This window comes from Sipha flava, unplaced genomic scaffold (assembly GCF_003268045.1).
Source record: "Sipha flava isolate LNK unplaced genomic scaffold, YSA_version1 285_pilon_pilon, whole genome shotgun sequence".
Classification (NCBI taxonomy): Eukaryota; Metazoa; Arthropoda; class Insecta; order Hemiptera; family Aphididae; genus Sipha; species Sipha flava.
Genome location: NW_020272952.1, coordinates 1 through 21,184, shown reverse-complemented (window position 1 = coordinate 21,184; position 21,184 = coordinate 1). Strand labels below are relative to the sequence as shown.

Below are 21,184 nucleotides of genomic sequence, written 5' to 3'. Positions count from 1 at the left end.
ATATTGTACAAATAGCGACCATAATCAGTCGCTCCACACCCGCCTTTTGCTACGGTCGTAAAAATAATACGTATAACTTAATAAATATTAAATTATTTTGTAATAATTGCGTTTATTCTGTGTTTTTACTTGTTAATTTTAAGCCAGAATGGCTCTCAGCAAACCAATTACGTCGAAATTGAAAGACTGTTCTCGGACATTTCACGAAGAATGGGAGATGCAATATTGCTTTACTGAAAGCAAAGCATTGAAGCCCATATGTCTTATTTGCTTCATTACGATTGCCGTCGCCAAAAAATATAATTTAGAACGGCATTTTAAACAAAATCATTCAAGTATTAATAAAAACTACCCGGAAGGAAGTTCTCTAAGAGCTGAGTTTATAAAGAAGAAAAAAAAGGAAATATTTGGTCAGCAGAATCTGTTTGTAAAAAAATTTGTTGAACTCGAATCTATAGTAAAAACATCATATGAGATATCTTTACTTTTAGCCAAAAATAAAAAGCCTTTTTCTGATGGGGAAATTATTAAAGAGGCTTTATCAATTTTTTCTAATAACTGTAATGATAAAAATATAAAAACTAAAGCAGACGGTATTTCACTTTCAAGAAATACTGTAACAAGACGAGTAGAGGAGATGTCAAACGATATTAGCAACCAAATAACACAAACAGTAACGAAATGTAAATATTTTTCATTGGCGTTGGATGAAACTTGTGGTTTGAAGAGTATGTCACAGCTAGCCATCTTCGTGAGGTGTGTTGATGAAAATTTTAATGTATTTCAAGATTTATTAGAGCTCAGCCAGTTGGAAACTACCAGTACCGGAAAAGACATATTTATAAAAATCAAGGAATGTGTCGACAGAGAAGGTATAGTGTGGGAAAAAATTAATTCTGTTTGTACTGATGGAGCACCCGCTATGACGGGAAAAATAAATGGTTGTGTGGCCTTGTTAAAACAGTTCTTAGGCCGAGAATTATTTTCATATCATTGTATCATCCATCAGGAAGCTTTATGTGCCAAAGATATGAAGTTTAATGATGTTATTGATCCTGTAGTACGCTGTATTAATTATATCCGAGCCAAAGCCCTTCATCGAAGACAATTCAGAGTTTTATTTGAAGAAGAAATCAATGAATTCGGTGAGTTACATTTGTATTGTGCTGTTCGCTGGTTATCTAAGGGTGAAATGCTGAAACATTTTTTTTTTTTTTTTGAGAAGAGAGGTCTTGCAATTTTTAGTAGAAAAGCAGGCAATGCCTGATGAACGAGATTTACTTGAAAGTGAATCATGGTTATGCGATCTTGCGTTTTTAATAGATATTACACAGCACCTCAACATACTTAACCGGAAGCTGCAAGGGAAGGACTGTTCGTTACCAATAATGTTCAATTTGGTTTACGGATTTAAAGCGAAACTCTCCTTTTTTTGACAAATTTGACTAGAAATAATATCGATCATTTTCCTACGCTTGTAGATATAAGAGGAAAACTAGAAAATACTTCGCCTGACATCTCGAAATATCAAACACAAATTCAATTATTGTTGCAGTCTTTTGAGAACAGATTTCAGGATTTTGAGAAGGACAAAAATAATATTTTGTTTTTCATGAACCCTTTTTCAATCACTTTTAATGAAATACAAAAATATTCATGCAATATCCAGTTGGAAATCACAGAAATTCAAAATCACGTTTCCTTGAAGCAGATATTTACCGAAATTGTATCATTACAACCACAACTGCAGTCTTCAGAAAATTTATTAAAATTTTGGAAATTAGTACCAAAAGAAGACTATCCTACATTGTGTGATCTTGCCTTGAAGATTTCAAGCAGATTTGGATCAGATTTGTGAAAAAACTTTTTCTACTCTAACCTATGTCAAAAATAAATATCGTAGTTCGTTAACTGCGCCTCATATTTCAGATTTGATGTTGTTATCAACATCAGATTTATCACCAGATATTGAAAAATTATTAGCTAATAAGTCTCTTCATAGGTCTCACTGATGTTTTTTTTAAATATTATTAAAAATTAAAACATGTGAAATTTAAAATGTTGTTTAATTTAAATACCTATTTGTCCTATCTAATTAAGTATCTATTGAAAATAGAATTTTAGATGAGTTATAAGTGTAAGAAAGTCTTGTTCATAACATGGCCCACCAGCTAAATATAATTGCAATTATAGCCCGCTTCCAAAATAAATTGGGCACCCTTGGTGTATACTCTTACGAATATACAGACAGTTAGGAAAAATTAGAAGAAAGAATATTACCATCAAAAGAAAATTTTTATTGCTCATTAACAGAAGAACATTTAGACGATGAGGAATACGAACACGCAAACGCAGTATGGAACCATTTCAAATGCACAACCTTGGGAGAATATTCAGACTTTTATCTTAAAATTGACGTGCTTTCGTGGCTTACGTATTCAAACATTTTTGAGAAATGTGCATTTCTACCTACAATTTAGATCTTGTTTACTACTATACAGCTCCAGCTTTAAGTTTTGACTGTATGTTAAAATATACCAAAGTCAAACTAGAATTGCTCTCTGATTATGAAGCCCCCCTATTTTTCGAAAATTCAATCCACGGTGGTCTCACACAAGCCAGTATGAAGTACGCCAAAGCTAATAATGAAAATACTTCGGATTATGATGAGACGAAACCGAAATCATGGTTAGTCTATCAAGATTTTAATAATTTATATGAATGGGTAATGTCACAATACATGCCATACGGCAGGTTCAAATGGATAGAGCCTACACTAGTTGGTTTGGAAACATTGACAGATACTTCAGATATAGGTAGAATGTATTAAGTGGATATATCGTACCTTCAAGATTTACACGATGAACACAACGACCTTCCATTTTTACCCGAGAATAAAATTCCTCGTGGTTCAAAAGTTAAAAAACTGATGGCTACACTCGATGAAAAAAATTACTATAGAAATTTACAACAGACAATATCAAATGAGTTAATTGTGAAAAAAGTACAAAGAGTTTTAGAATTTAAACAATCGGTATGGCTTGCAAAATACATAAATTTGAACACTAAAATGAGGAAAAAAGCTGTAAACGACTTTGAAAAAGATTTCTTCAAATAATTAAATAATGCAGATTTTGGTAAAACCATGGAATCGATGAGGAAACGTATAAAAATAGAACTATTGTCATGTTCAAAAAGATTGCAAAAACTAATAAATAAAACAACATTCAAACATTACACTACCTATAATGAAAATTTAGCCACCGTCTCGATGGAAAATAAAATAATCAAAATTTGCGAACCGATTTATATCGGTTTTGCAGTGCTTGATATATCTAAATCATTAATTTATGATTATCACTACAACACAATTAAAAAACATTTTGGAAATAACTTCAGACTGATATATATAAGTACGGATACAGATTCTCTTATATATCATATTACAACAGACAACTTTTACGATGACTTGTTTAATAAACCAGGCTTATTAGAGTACGTGGATACCTCCAATCTACCCCATGAACATCCATGCTATACTTCATCACGTAAGAAAATACCTGGTTTGTTTTCCGATGAGACAGATGGACGCACGATGACCGAATTTATAGCCCTACGAGCAAAATCGTACGCATATATTTTGGATAACAAAGAAAAAAATCAAAGTGAAAGGCATTCGAGGTTATTTGGTGAAAAATCATATGACATTCAAAGATCATATAGATTGTCTTTTCACCAACGATGAGAACAAAGTCGAATTTGATCCTTGTAGAGAAAATGTTTCTATCAGATCATACAACCATGAGTTACAAATGATAAAATCCAAGAAATTATATTTCATCAGACAAGATGACAAGCGTGTAATACAACTCAATAGAATAAATACATACGCTCATGGACACTATCGTATACAGCTGACAGATACCGAAGTGTGATTAACTTTTTCCTGTAAATATAGTAGTATTGTATATTATTTCGTATTTGTAAATATTTTCTGTATAATATGATATATTTTGTACTTGGATTTTATAAAATTATGTTGAAATATATAATAAATTGTTTGAAAATATAATTAACGTATTATTTTTTACATGCTTTGATTATCATATCCTTATTTCGATATACATTGAATATAAAACACATATTCATACTTTATTTAATTATTATTATCCAAATCATTACCATGAATATTATATCTAATATATCAATATGATTAATATATATTATTCAGGGTGAAAGTGTAATCATTTTTACAACCTTATTCAGCTAAAGGTAATGTTTTGATCCAAAGCTGTATAAATAGATATGTTCGAAATTTGGGTGATACACAGGCGTGATGCCCGACACTAGTGGTGCATATTATTATCAAAACAAAACAAATTACATTTCTTCAATGCTTAGGGTTTCGTATGATGTTCTTTACACTAGACGCTATATAAAATACACATATGTAACCAGTCGGCGTATAATGTTTAATTTATTTAATAAGAAATTAATTATATCATTGGATTATTTATACATAAATTAAAATATTTGTCACTCATAATCTAATATTAATTAATTTCAAGATGATTTATATAAATAACAAAAACATACATTTAAATCATTACATACTAAGAAATACTCGTAGATATATTATAGAAAAACATCAAATTTTAATCAAAAATACCATATTTTTTAGTGAAAAGTATAAAAATATCATAATTTACATACAATCCTTATAATTTCAACAACAAATCCTTATATTACATGCAAATATATTGCCTGAAAAAAGTAAAATTTAGACAAAAATAACATATTTTAACGAATACATGGATAAAATGGTCATTGTAAAACTAGTATCTAAGTAAAAAATAAATTAGTACATAGGTATATACAATGTAATACGATAAACATAAAAACAATATTAATTTATATTACCTATTTATTGAAAAAAGTTTAATTTATTTTATAAGAAGACCATTAGGATGATTACACACATTTAATTTAATAAATATTTGATCAATGATAAATAAAAACAAATTTTATAAAGTAAATTTATAAAAATTTTTTTAACTGAAATGCGTTTGAATCATTCTACCGGTACAACGGACTATAGGTCATCATGAAAAAGACGTTTCCGAAAAAGAGTTATCGATTTTGATAATACCATAAGAATATTTAAGCATGGATGGAATAATGGCCGTGAACCCATTATCACTCAGAATGTTTGAGTTAAGGTATAGATTACCATTAATAACAGATTTTAACTTAATATTATTTTATTAACGCTAGCGAATTTAATATTAATGATTCCACTGAAGTTGGAAGATAAAAATTTAGCAGCCCTGAGAGGATGCAATTTACCAAGATTTTTTCCCGGATCGATACATTTCACTAAAATCATCACTGGACTAGAGTAGTTGGACGAAAAAAGGAGCAAAGACGGATTGATGTTATCATGAATAGGGATTAGAATTTCCAAAAAAAACTTGAAAAAACACAAATTTTTTCAAAAAAAATTGGGAAAATTAAATTTCATTAAAAATTTCCAGAAAAAAAATGATTTTTGGGGGAAAAAATTATGACTAATAATTCGTAAATAATATTCCAATGATTATAATATTAATCAATTTAAGTACACATGGTAAAATATTATTTATGTACAATATAATAATAATAAAACTCACAATTTTGTTGGTGGGTGACTGGCCTATGCTATGCCTATGCCTTAAATGCTAAACAATAAATACAACAATGACTCCGCAGTGATTAGCGTTCACAATACAATAAAAAAGAATGGCGATTTTCGAATTAGCACTCACACAATAATTTATAATAATATAATGATAATAGACGCGATTCACTCACGTAAAATATATAATAATATAATAATGACCAATGGTGATTTGCACACGTATATAAAAATAATGGACGATAGCACGACGGCACTTCACGCCATACTATATTTTTTTTTTATACACAATATATAATATAATAATAAAGGCTTGTTAAGCGGCAATTCGAGCATGCATAAAATATTCCACGACGGTGGTTCATATGGCTGTAGCCCAGCGGTTCTTAACCATAGGGTCGCGACCCAATTTCGGGTCGCCAATAATTTTAAATGGGTCGGATAAAAATTTAAAACGTTAGTATAATATTTTTATTTTTAAGCCTTATAAATAATAAATGAAACCTCATATACGTTGGTTATCATGGAGAAAAATTTTAACGAGATTTTTTGAATTAAGAACTGAAATAGAAGTATTTTTAAGAGAAAAAAATTCACTGTTATCCATCCATTTTCAAGATATAATTTGGTTGACAAAAGTTGCGTATCTATCAAATATTTTTTCGTTATTAAATGAGTTATATTTGAGTATGCAAAGGCCATTAACTAATATTTTTACATGTTGTAATAAAGATATTAACTACAATCAAAACCAAATCAAGAAACAAGCTTGATGTCGAACCCACGATGCGTATTTCACTTACTAACTCCATAGAAGAACTCTAAATTGATTCATTGGTAAAGCAACATCAAGACCGAGGAAGTCATTAAATTAAAAATTATTTAAAAAACAATACAATATTATTAAAAGAAATGTTTATTTTTAAATATAATGTAATTAATATTATGACGTGTTATGAATATAAGTAATATGAGTAAAAAATGTAATTCAATTAAGAGTACCAAATAGTTATTTTTTATTCTGCCATTGAATATTATTTATAAAAAGGTCGCAGGAAAAATTTGGTAAATATCTTGGGTTGCCACTACACAAAGGTTAAGAACCGATGCTGTAGCCTATTTGCACCCCAGTGTAGTACATTTGCGCCCAGAGGGATGTGGACAAATGCGCCCGAAAGATAAGGTACTACCTGCCGATTTATAGCCCATATGCGCCCATTTCACATACGTTGTGATTTATAATATAGATTATTTTTATCTTGATAAATACTTAAATTAAATAAATTAGTATAATTATAAAAAATATATAATATATAATTATATAAATTATAGTATTTAAATAATAATTGTCTAAATAATATAGTTTAAATTTTATAATTTCTTCAAAATTTTGGGTTTAAAAAAATTAGTCAATATGACGATAACTAACATTAAATCCATTATTTCTAAGTTAAACAACACTTAATTTACACTAAGTTGTATTTACTGTTGTCAAAACTGTCTTTAATATCGATTAATGTTAATTTTAAACAATTCGTTTTTACATACGCACTACAATTTTTTTTAACGCAACGCCAACTTATATTTCTCGAAACCAAAATTCTTTTAAAGTGGAATTTAAAGTTACGAAAAATTAAACACTCACAATTTTTAGTAGTATTTATTATATTAAAAACCATTTTTATACACTCGCAATTCACATATAATACAGTGCATTTTATAAAGAATTTTCACTGGGCAACAAAAAATGTTTTTCTCAAAATAGTCAATGTAATACCATAGTACGATTATAGTATTACACGTATGTTTCGCATTATTTCGCTCAATCTTTCAAAATATTTTTGACAGAGTATAATCACTGGGCGACATTTGTGTCGCCTAGTTAACTAGTTAAAAAATGCACTGGTATAATACTCTAGTTAAAAATTTGTAGTTTGAGTAAAGTTGCACTACTCATACACAGAGAGAAGTGAGAGTCGTCATGAAGTGCAATTAAGATAACCGATATTCTATAATATCGATAAGAGTGTAACGTAAAAATTAAAAATAGTTAAAACTGGTAAATAATATGTACAATTAAGCGACCGAACACCGTATCTCAATTATTATCAATAATCGAGTGACTCGATTATTTTCACTCGATTATGCCCATCACTATCTACAATAGTTTTAACTTTATAATTGCTTATATTGCTTGTATTTCAGAATACAAATTGGCAACGTTGCACGGGTTTAACACATTTTTGTTAAAAATATTTCGGGCGCAAATAGTTTCCACCGGTTCATACAATACTGAAAACCAGTGCCGCTAAAACCGAGTGTGCAGAATGTGCCACGCACATGGGCCCCAAGACTTACATAAAATTGGGGGCCCCCTAGTCACAGCCGGAAATAAACTACTCTTTACAAACACACAATTATTAAATAATAAAAAGAAAATTTTTTGAAATTGGTAAGGTTGTTATAATTATTTCACAATGAGTTCATTGAATATTTGAGTAGGCATACAACATACCTACCTAAACTATAAATATGTAGTGAAGTATAATAAAAAACAGTTATAGGTATTTAGTTTGATATATATACATATATCATACACTAATGTGAAACGTGTTTTAAAACCTAAAAAAATTGATACTTAAATTGAATAAAGAAAATCCTAGGAAGAGGCCCAATATAATTACCGCACACGAACCTCCTATTTTGTAGTTGCGGCACGCTAAAAACAGTAATAATATTATTTATACACGTGAAAATGACAAATATTTTACTTATATTCTCGATAATTTGAACGGATGTTGGTTATGAATACCTATACATTTATAGCAAGGACTGGAACTTTGATGGATTATACGGTGCGGATTACAAAAAAAAAATCTGTTTCGGTTTCGATGTTGATTCTTCAAAAAACTAAAATTTCGGTATCGATTTCTTTTCAGTTTAAAAAAAAAATTTTAAATTTAAAATAAAGCTGTAAGGCTTGCATACAGGCGAACACATTATCGCGGAGCTGTATGCGTTCGGTAGTAATTGACGCATGTGTTTAATTTTTTAGCGTTTAAACGCTGCGTATTAAAATGCATACGCTAATGCGTAGTGTACTTGTATAACCAACAAATAACAACACAAACAATGACAGAAATGTGTTAACCAATAGGTATATACTATGCTAGTGATTCCCAAACATTTTCAGTCATGGATACTTTTTTTAAGCAATATTTTCTCATGGAACCCCAAGAAATATTTAGTAATAAGTTTTATAAGCCTATGTTCTACGAAGCATAAAACACTTGATGCGTATTTTATATAGAAATAAACTCAAAACGAGATAGAGTATATTTAATATTATATTTATTTAAAATATATTTGGAAATAACTTAAATTGGAATACGTATTATCTAAAATTAAAAAATTATATTTTCCTGCCGGAATTGTAATATTGTTTTATACGTATCGGTGAATTATATTTCAGTTGACGGAGTCTATTAAAAATATATACACTTGTGGTGACGTAAACAACGCACCGCGAATCGTCCAAGTTGTTTACAATATTGTCAGTGGATAAGGGGAAATCCCATGTTCTAGAATATGCGATGATTATCTCGTTAAGGTAATTTCGAGAATGTTCTAGACAATCGACGCCGATATATATATCGGTTGGTCAGACGCTCATTTAGTCAGTTCGTGAGTACAATCCGCGACACACAGTGAATTACACTCCGCGATATATTCGGCAATTCCTCCGCAATTGTAAGGCGTATCGATATTTTTTTTTTTTTTTTTTTTTTTTCCTTTATTATTCGATACACAATCTGTACCCCATCGGCACAACAAGAGTATTAGCTAATATATAATAAAATAACATGAATAGCTTGATAAAAGCAGCCACCCAGTGATGACACTTATAAATTGAGGTTATACATAAGTTTTCTTATAGATACATCTATATAGTATATTTATTGATTGTTTTTATTATTTTTTTTTTTTTTATTTTTTTTTTTATTTTTTAATGTTATGATTTTAAGTCAGCATATCTCTGCACCAGTTGCGTTTTAATCGCCTAGGAGGATTTCCCGGAATAACAATTGATGAGAGTGTTTTCACTAAAGGATTTGAATGAGTTGCAAGCCTATTATGAAATCTTTTATAATAAATAGCTGCTTCTTCTTTGACAGTTTTAATTTTTAGATCTGTGTGAAGAGTATGATTAGAAACATAAGGAGGGGCGTTTGTTAATTTTCTTAATGTTATATTTTGAAAAGTCTGAATGCGATTTGTATTTGATTTTTTTGCATTTCCCCACAGTTGGATACCATAGGTCCAAATGGGTTTAATGAGGGATTTGTACATTAGTAGTTTTATATTAAGGTTGGTGTGTTTGTTATTGACTAGTAAAGATTTGAGCATACGGAGTCGGAGATTTAGTTGGATTCTTTTAGCACGTGTATGTTGGGCCCATGTTAGTCTACGGTCAAGGGTTAAGCCAAGATACTTAACTGTTGAAGTGGATGGAATTTGTGTACCATAGAGAGTGACTGGTGGGCAGTGTCCTAGCTTAAGGGTAAAAGTAGTGTGATTAGATTTGGTTTGATTTACCTTAATCCTCCAATTATTGTACCAGGTTTCCATAAGGGAAAGATGATTTTGTAGATTAAGCGATGCTACAATAGGGTTTTCATTTATAGATATGATAAGTTTATCATCTGCGTAATCAGCCACAATGGTGTTAGCGGAGGTTGGTTGATCAGAAGCATATAAGTTATATAGTAATGGAGAAAGGATACCCCCTTGTGGAACACCAGCTCTGATGTTTGCTATGTGAGAGTAAGCAGATTTAAAATGAACTTGAAAATAACGATCAGTTAGATATGATTTAAGTAGCGTGTAGTATGTTGGGGGCAAAAAGGTCTTTACCTTGTAAAGCAGCCCTTCGTGCCATACCCTGTCAAAGGCCTGTTGAATGTCAAGAAATACACAAGAGCAATACATTTTTTTTTCAAGTGCGAAAGAAACCGAGTCAACTAGCCTATGTACTTGATGGATAGTTGAATGGTGTGCGCGAAAACCGAATTGATAGTTAGGTAATATATTTGTTTCACTAATTATGGGAAGTATGCGATTCAGTATTAATCTTTCTAGCACTTTTCCAAAGAAAGGTAATAAACTAATTGGTCTATATGACGTTACCAGGTCGGGGGGCTTGTTTGGTTTTGGGAAAAGTATGATTTTGGAGAACTTCCATAAAAGTGGGAAGTATGACAATCTGAGTATGGCATTATATATATGAGTTAGTAATACAATGGCACGTTTAGGAAGGCATCTGGCTACTTCCGCCGTTATTAGGTCAAAACCCGGAGACTTCCTAAGAGTTTGTTTTTGAATTGCAAATTTAATATCGCTCGGTGAAAAATGTTTAATTGGGGAAGATAGAGGTAAAGGTATATCAAGACTACTAAGAATCGTATCAGAGTTGACAGGTAAAATATCTTGGTGAGGTTGAAAAACATTAAAGAGGTGATTTTTGAAGAGTTCAGCTTTCTCTGTGTCAGACACAGTGAGACTCCCATCAGATTTTTTAATAGGTGGAGTGGTTATTTTGAAATGTAGTGCTTGTTTGGACGCCTTCCAGAGGCTACCATTATTTGTAGATAATTTACTCAGGAAGTTTTCGTAGTTAAGATTTTTGATTTTTGCTAAGACTTTTTTCAGATGATTGCCTAAGTTATTGTATATTTGTTTGTGGGAGGGTAAACGAGTACGTTGATAGAGGGCTCTAGCTCTTCTCTTTTCTGAAATTAGGATACGGATATTAATCGGCAGCGAATTAGAGTTGGTTTTGTGTACATTTTTAACTGTGTTGGCCGCCCAGGCTGCTGATTGAATAACATTCGTTAGGTTATTTACAGCTACGTCTATGTCGTCATTGGATTTCAATCTGACATTTAGTTGAAGGTTCTGGTTTACCAGGTCGTGAAATTTGTATCGATCAGTAGTGGTGTGAAATAATTTTAGTGGTTCTGTATTAATTGAAGGATAGTCGTTAAGTGTGAGAATAACCGACGAGTGATCAGAATTTAAGTCTAGAATATTGTCAATAACATAGTGCACATTTGAAGGGGTTTTTGTTATAAAAATATCTAATATGTCTGGGTTTTTGTGTGGGGATGAAGGCCAATAGGTGGGTCCTGGAGGCGCAAGCACTTTGAATTTTCTTGTATTTACAAAATTAAAGAGAACGTTTCCGCGTGGGTTATTCGCTCGACAGCCCCAGCTCTGATGCTTCGCATTATAATCCCCACCTATGATGAAGTTATTGTTTATTGTGCTGAAGTAGTTTGAAAAGTTCTGATAGGAAACATTATGCTTTGGAGGTGAATAAATTGCTGCAACTGTGATTGGAACATTATTAACATAAATTTGAATAGCACAAGATTGAAAAATATCTTCGCAGACGCTTGGAAGAGATTGATATAAGATTGAATATTTAACAAAAATTGCGGCACCCCCATGGGCTGTATTATCGGGATGATTGGCTTTATGGAGCCTATAACCGGGTATATGTAAGTGTGAGTATGAGGTACAGTGCGTTTCTGTAATTAAAGCAATATCAATGCGTCTATTATTTAGTACTGATTGTAGTTCCGATAAATGATTTTTTAGTCCATTAGCATTGAATAATAAAACAAGTAGAGATTTATTTGTGGCGGTATTAGTCATTTTTTTTATCCAGTAACGAGGAGATTACTTTAGTAAGTAGTGCTATAAGTGGATTTATCAAAGATTTAAATTCCTCTAGAAAAAGAGTCATTGCATTATTACTGTTAGGTTCAGAGGAAGGAGAAGGATGTGTTGTGCGTTGGCCAGAGGTAGCCTGTGCATATGTCCGAGAATTATTTGGGGGAGCGTCATTTTCTGGGTGGCTAGTTGGTACATTGTATTTCTTAAATCTAGAATTATCCGAGAGAAAAGCATTGTTTGGTGAAGGTTTCTTGCGCCGTTGAATTTCTTTATAAACAGAGCATCCTCTATAGCTGGCTGGATGGTTACCTTGGCAGAGCGCACATTTAGGTGGGGTGTCACGAGAAATGGTGCAGTCGGATGTCTGGTGATAGTCGCCGCACCGCACGCAGCGTGATGAGTAATTACAGTAAGATTTCGTGTGACCGTATTCTTGACAATTTAAGCACTGGCTAATTATCTTGGGTTTATAGGGCTCCTCTACTTTAATTTTAGTGTGGAGCATGGAGGTCAGTTTATATATGTCATTTGATTGAGGGGAAGGTTCAAGGTCAACGAAAAAGAGTGGTAATGGATGTTTGTGGACCTTATGTAGAACATTTGTAACGTTACGTACCTCAAATTCTCGATGTTCCAATTCAGATTTGATTAGGCTGGTATTAGTTGATGGGTGTAAATTCCTGATCACTACGCGTGTGGGTTTGTCTTGTTGCAGTTGGTATGTATGATATTGTGCATTTTGATCCTTGAGAAAGTGTATAAGGGTTCTATAAGCTTCCGGAGTACTAGTTTGAATTTTTAGACGATCCGTAGAGGATTTACAGATAAAGTTTTCAACGCCAAGAATTTCAATAAGACTTGTGCAAAGACCTGGAAAATCTTGGACTCCTTTAACAAAAATAGGTGGAGGGGATTTGATGTGCAATTCTGCGTTAGTTTGATCTAAATTGTTTGTGGTATTGGTAGCGTGTTGAATGTCATCATTATTGACTTGTTGGGTGAAAACTTCGAATCTATTTCTAGTCGCGAATAGTTTTTTTTTAATTGGTTGATTTGGTGTTTTAGGTGAGTTTTGAGCTTCTGAAGTCGAGGAGGTTGAGAGATTTCTTTTATTAGTAGACTTGACGATCCATTCACCATTTGGTGAGGTGTCTGAGACATTCGATTGAGATGCTGAGTTGTGAGTAGTTTTGTTAATGATTGTAATTGGTGGCACCGTTTTTTTTGGATTATTGTTTTGGTTTTTGTTGTTACTCATTATTACGTGAGTATATAGATATGCGTGCAAATATATATATATATATATATATATATACATATATATATATATTAATTAGCTTGTTGCGACTACGATAGCGAGAATTGAGAGTCGCGATAAGAAACTATAATAAAAACCAAGGCCGCCGCGGCGACGGCCGAGTTAAGTATACACTGTCAATGACCACTATAATAGAGAATATAGTACACACAAACACATGAGTTGCATTAAAAACATAAGAAATGTTAGGAATCAGAAAAATAAAATAACTGCTATGCAATTAACGCATTTGTGATATTTATTGACAGAGAGCAATAATTAAGACAATTAATAAACACACCGGGAGCGAGTACGTGCGCGCCGGATGACTGCTATCGCAGAACTGATATTTGTTTTACACATTAATGTACATACATATTTATATAATATAGTGTTTATTATAATTAAATTAAATTGTGAGTGATTTTTATTACTTTAATCCCACACACTCACTGTTTTAAATAACGATCAATAATTTTTACGTTTTTATATTTCCTAGAATAAAATGAACGAGGCCTTGAGTAACAATTACGAAACACAATTTAGGAACCACTGTACTATGAATTAAATTAAATTATTTTTATTTTCGTTGCAATTCCTATTACATTATTATCAGTTGTTACATAAAAATATTTTTATACTCGGACGTCTGAATACTGTAGGTATTTGAATTATTATACTAGAATTTTAAAAATTTTATAATAATAAAATCTACATATTTGTTTAAATCTTATTACCTACTAATGACAAATATTAATAAATCTAATCAGTGGTGGTTTATCTCAAAAATGAGCTTGTGTGCAAAACTAAAAAAAGGCCCCCCTTCATTTTTTTTATTCTAAATAATATAGGTATAAATATATAAATTCAAATTTAAAGTAAGAATTTTTATTCTAAATTTATGGATTCTTATACAAATCCACAAGGTACTTTCCATTTTTATTAAAATTTCAATTACATAAAAAGTAAGATGAAATTACGTCATACAAATAAAATGACATAAAAATATTAAATAAATATTAATATTTATATATATTTATATTTATATTAATATTTACCTATTATATATTAAAATTAAAATATAATTTTTCAAAAAATCTGATCTTTTATACTGTACACGGAATTAAATCAAAAAACCACAGGAAACAGATTGCTATAAATAACATTTAAAGTCTATTCACACATATCAGTCATGAGACGGTGACGTATCCGATCAGAGACATTTAAGTCTCCGACAATTTTGACTGATCAGTCAATTGTATATCACACATATCAGTTGCCGAGACCGGTCAATTCCGAGAAATCGGGTCAGTTGAGTTGTACCAAACATGCGTTTACACAATCAGAGACATATTCAGAAATTTGGTGCCCAGGTACTAACGTTTCCTCCCTCAACAAAAATTATTTGACTTTTTCCTTCTACTGAGCGCATCGGAGCTTGCTTACCTGTAACCAACGTTATCGTTATTTTTTCAAGCGCTTTCTAACATATTTGTTACATTTTTTTTTTTTAATGTATTCATTTTTTGTATTTTCTGGTGGAACCAGTTCCCATTGATTATTTAATTAAAAATTTCGATTAAACAAATTTTAGTTGTTAGAACAAGAAAACACAGTTTAAACTTTAAACATTATTTTATCTTTATAAATTAGTCACAAATATAAAATAGGTTTATTTATTATTTATTATTATAACAAAACAATATTTACATTTTACATATTTTTTTACGAATTTTAAAGGAACTATACTCATTGATTATATCATCATACTGTAAACTTTTTTTGATTTCTGATTCAATATTTAATATAGCCATACTGTTTAATCGTTCATAGGTCATTCTCGACCGCAAGTAACTTATTTACGTTTTGAAGGAGAGGTTCGACAATTTTTTTCGTCGTCCCTATCATGAATATTTCCAATCTTAGAATATTATCTTGGATAAAAAAAAAAAAATTTAACCAATTTATATTATTGTTCGTTAACATGACATGAAATGTGTTAAAATCTGATGCTACTCGGCACGATCGCCCCCTCTAGCCCCCCCCCCCCCCCCCCCCCCCCCCCCCCCGCCACTGCACATAATGTATTAAATATTGTTTCCCATATTTTTTTATTTATTTAATTTTATAATATTAAAATTTCACTGACGAAAAATTATTTATTATCGTAATCATTTTGGACGAAGAAATCGAAGAAACTAAAGTGGGTGCATGAAGCATGGCAAAAAAGAGTTGTTGACACTATTTATGTCTATATATTTTGGATTTGAAAGATCGTACAGCACTTTATAGTGTCAAACACATTTGATGAGTTGTTCGTCATCCATTTCGCCTACGATTTTCATCCGTCAAAATAGAAAATACCGTTGACGGGAATTCAAAAGTTCTCGGATTTGTGATTGAACGGATACTGACGGATCAGATTCGGATAGAAAACTGATGAGTGTAGATGACGTAATATAAATTTAGCGTAACGTTATTTTCCATGACTGAGACTGACCAACTTCCCGGAACTGAACCGTTTCGTGACTGATATGTGTGAATAGACCTTTATTCACCATCACAGAAATACAGTACACCACAGAAATACAATATCTATACATTTTATAAAAATTATACACTGTTATCAGAAAAAGAAAATAAGAACCATTTGAAATTGTAAAAAAAATTTTATTTTTTCATAAATAATTGTTTTTTTTTTTTTTTTGTGGAACGTTAAGCAATAACCCCCCCCCCCAAGCTGAGGGCCCGTGGCATTTGTACACATCGCACACATGATAACATGCCAATGAATCTAATGGAATTGTAAAAATTATTGATTTTGATAAAGTTCTAGTTTTTAAATAAATTTTAATAAGGGCTCCAGCGAGGTTCCTGTTTTAAAATTTGAATTAGGGTTTCGGTGAAGTTTTGGTTCCTAATATTCAAATAGTTCCGGTTCTACAACTGGTTTTTTTCGGTATGATACCAGTCCCTTATGTATAAATAATGATGTATATATAAATAATATATTCCTTGAAAATTATGAGCTGTGGAAGGTATTTAAAGTATATTTATTTATATTAACGGAAGTTGAAAATTATTGTCTGTCATTTTGGCAGTTTTGGTATTTTTATGGGTCCATAAATTCAATATGAGGATGGGACATTGTGGTATGTATATGTAGTAAAAAAAAGTAAACAAAACCAACTACAAATGATCACCAACTATAGTACACAAAAACCAGCTGACATCATAAATAATAATTTCATATTATAGCTCAGTACATCAATTTTGCTGAATTGCAAATCACATAGTGAAATGTATTTTGAATGTGTATTAGACGAACCATTGAAATTTTAAAGCTAACCTGAACATATAAATGGTCACAAGTTAATCCAAACATTATAGTAAAATTGTTATTTTTCGAGTTTCAAATTTACTCGCATAAAACGGATCACATTAATAACACAATGAAAGGTTAAAAAAGTTAACATTATTCTTTTTTATATCTGACATTGATAAATCTGATCATTAAAGATACAATTAAAACTCAAAAATTAAAGTATAGTGTTATTACATTATTTTCATGAATATTATTTTAATTAATTTAAATATATTATAAATTTCAATTTTTTTAATTTTCTCTAAACTTATGAGCAAATTATAATACAAGTTTGTATTTACGAGTATAATACAGACTATAAAAATTGTCAAAATGGTGAAGAATTGTTATACTTATTAATACACCTCATAATTTTTAAACAAAACCATTGTGAATTAAAAAATTAAAAAGGACAATACTCCTAAATTGGATGAAAATATTTTATACACGGGCAAGTGAATGATAAAACAATATTTATCTTTTAAATTTGATATCAATGTATGATTGCTTTTAAAAAAACTATTCCAAATGAAATAAATCGGATGAATAAATTTACATTTTTATGTATGATATAGTTAATTATAATACAAGCTATACATTTTAAAATCAAAAATGTAATGTTTTATGTATTTTTAACTACAAATAAGTTACGAATTTTGGCAAAATATAATATTGGAACGCTTATCATTTTTTTTAAACCTTTACTTCATTTTCTTTTTTTTTTTAATTGACTAATAAGAGAGATACGTATGAGGGCTTCATATAAAATTTTCAAAAAATTTGTCAAACCAAAATCATTTTATCAACATTTTATGAATAGAACATTAAATAGAAATAGGTGATTCTGCACCTATTATAAATAAGAAATGGAGTCATTAAATAAGACAAAAAAAAAATATATATATATATCATGTTAGGTACTACTAAATGGTTAAATTATATAATTTTTATAACATTTAAATTCAATATTTTATAATAATTAGTAAATATTTAAAATCATATCAAAATAACCAAGTATATTCAACATATAAATACTTCAGGTATCTAATAATTACATTATCGTACACGCATTACAAATCGTAATTCGTAGGATTGCCAACCGTGTCCTACATTAGAGATCATTCTACATCTGTTTAATTTATCCTACTATTTATAATTTATTCAATAATGATTTAAAAATTTTGAAGAACAATCTTACATTTCATAAAAATATCTATTGGATAAGTAAATTTCATTAATTTCCTTCGTTAATCGCGGCATCGTGTATTACACACGTGGTAACTACACTCTTACTCTTCCCTCTTTTTCTGAGGCAATCAAGTCCTATAGGTTATGGAGTTAAATAATCAACTAAAGCTAATCCATAATGTTACAATACTTCTATCAATTATTTTAAAATTTAATATGCCAAAGTATTGATAATCAATCGAGCATACATAATTTGCGTTCACATTTACTAAAAAATAAAAATCATATGTATTCTACGCCAAAATCAAAAAAAAAAAATGTCTCCAAAACTGGTTTGTTTATTTAATCTGAAATCCCGAAATATACCTAGGTAATATATAGGTTAGGTTATATAGGTAATATATGTAGGTATATACCTAGGTAATTGTATAAAAGATTGCGACAAATGTATGACACATTACATCAATCCAATATTTTTATGAGCTATTAGTTGAACAAATTACCTTTGTCTAATCAATCAATAAAACCAAAAAAATGTACCATATTGTATGGTTTTGGTTGTAGTAGTGATTTTATTGTTACATTTTTCAAAACAAAATTAAATATTTCAAAATAATGTACATAAGCATAATGGTTTTAAAATAATTAAAATGAAATTTTTGTATTATTAAAGTACAAGTACTGATTGTAATGTCATTCTAAACATTTTTAATGAATAATTAAATATTTCGTTAAATATTATGGTATATCACCAAGAGAGCAATTTCAATGAAAAAACTGGGTGTGCTGAAGCCTTTCTATCTTTTTCATGTTCCTTAATGATTATAAACACCCGCAACCCATACAATTCAACAGTTAATAAAATATTTGGTAAATATTTGAATATTTCTAAATTTAAATTTTTCGCTTTGATTTTATATTTGTTTTGCGCATATAACGAATTACCCGTCTGTAAACACAAATGTTTCATCACATGACCACTTTTAGATTCTAAGTGAAGCTTAGAATATTATGGTTTTATAATGATGTTTGTATTTTATTTTTTAACACTTTTTCGCATAGAAATACTGGTCCAGAAGTTTTTTCTATAAACTTTTTAGATTTTAAATTGGCATGTGGTACTACTTTAGATAGGTCATTTTTTTTTTAAATCTTAATAGTTATTCTATGCGCAAGGAAAAAAATGTCCTGAAACGGTAAAAATACGTTGTAAACAAGATTTTCACTTTTCAAATTTTAGTTATTTACTCATAACTCTAAAAGCAATGTGACTAGAAACTTGAAACTTTTACCCTGTAGCAAAAATATTTTTTTTGTATAACATTTTCAAATAGCGATTTTGATTTAAATATAGAACTTTAAAAATACCTATTTTTTTGAAGTCTTAATGTAATAAAATGTTTATTTTTGGATATTAAGTGAAAATTTAATATCACCTAACTCGTATACAAGTACTTATTTACCAATATTGAAATTTTTTTAAAAATCGTTAGTCTGAAATTTATTTCATAAACGTTAAATAAGTAAATATTTATACCTAACATTTTTACGGATTTTACTGTTTTTACATAAATTTTCAACATTAAATAAAAAATTATAATTATTTTATTAATAAAATTTGGTCCATCCAATCATAATGCAATTTTGAATACAGATAAATATTTGGTTAAAATAAAAATGTTAATAAAATTGTAAAAAATAAAATGTTAAACAGGTTGATAAAAAAAAAGAACCTACCAATAATTAGACTAAAAATTGTAAAATATACTCATAAATGGTTAATTATTATACTGAACCTTTGCTCAGAACAATTTTTATATAGAAATGACTTGGATATAATTTCTTTAAAACTCAGTATATTTAGATTGCCACTTGTCCCAGTGTCTCAACCGAACATTCATTTATCCTGGTTAATAGTAGCTGAGATAAAATAACATTTAATATTATATTACTTAATAATAAGACATAGAATAATATTATATATTATATTACTATATTATAGTAATCTAATCGGTAAGGTTACATACAATAATAATGTACTAATTTTTGTATTAGCGAGTAAATATTTAAATTATAAAATTATATAGGTACTTATTTAGTTTTCATATCAAAATAAAAAAAAAAAGTCATTCAATATGATAGTTTAAGTTTAGGGATTTCAAAATCTGGTATCCCTACCTATTACTATTATCCAATTCGAGGACCAAAAAGAAGAAGGACGAACTTATACCTGATATTTTTAATGTACTTTTAAACCCCTTGTTTTTTTACGTTTCATAACCGTTTCTCGGTTTTCGTCAGCCCAAACAAACACTCTAAACGGGTTATAATTTAAGTAAATCTACCTGGATTGGTAAAATTATGTTACATTTAAAACGTTTTCATAATAAAAATGTTCCTTTAAATTTTAAAAGCACTAATTCAGATAAAAATTAAAATAACAAAAACTAAAAGTGGACCGTGGATATATTTAAAATGGTTTTTGATAAAAAAAAAAAAAAAAAAACACTGCGTGACCGTCTAAAAATAATGTATTTTTATGAAATGCGGGTCGTGTTGAACTCGTAAACTACAGACAGAAAACGTATTTTACCTTTGGGGCTTGCCCGCATAAGTACCCGTTAAAGATATCACGTTCACGATACGAACTGCAGGTCAAATTAATGTGACTAATCCTGTTTGGTTCAATGAAATCAAAACAGTATTGAGGATAAAAACTGTAAGCTGAAGAAGAAGAATCTGAGATATAATTAAGTAAACATGCAGGCCTATACTGTTACTCACAATCATGATCGTAAAACTATGTTGTTTTGTTTACTTATTATGTCAACCTAAGTATTATATTATGTATTATAACAAGCCTGAGTAACTATTAATAGATTATTTGGTTTCCAACATTATTTCAATAGGTTCTGTAAAAAAA

At 29.8% G+C, this 21,184-nt stretch overlaps 1 protein-coding gene and 1 pseudogene across 1 annotated transcript; both read left to right on the top strand.

The window, feature by feature from the left end:
* The first annotated feature begins 637 nt into the window (after positions 1-637).
* On the top strand, positions 638-1,858 carry LOC112685653 (general transcription factor II-I repeat domain-containing protein 2B-like). The gene is made up of 2 exons (XM_025557592.1): positions 638-1,145; positions 1,482-1,858. The coding sequence occupies exons 1-2, from the start codon at positions 638-640 to the stop codon at positions 1,856-1,858; spliced, it is 885 nt and encodes a 294-aa protein (XP_025413377.1).
* A 765-nt stretch (positions 1,859-2,623) lies between these two features.
* Positions 2,624-3,935, top strand: LOC112685652 (annotated as a pseudogene).
* Positions 3,936-21,184: the final 17,249 nt, after the last annotated feature.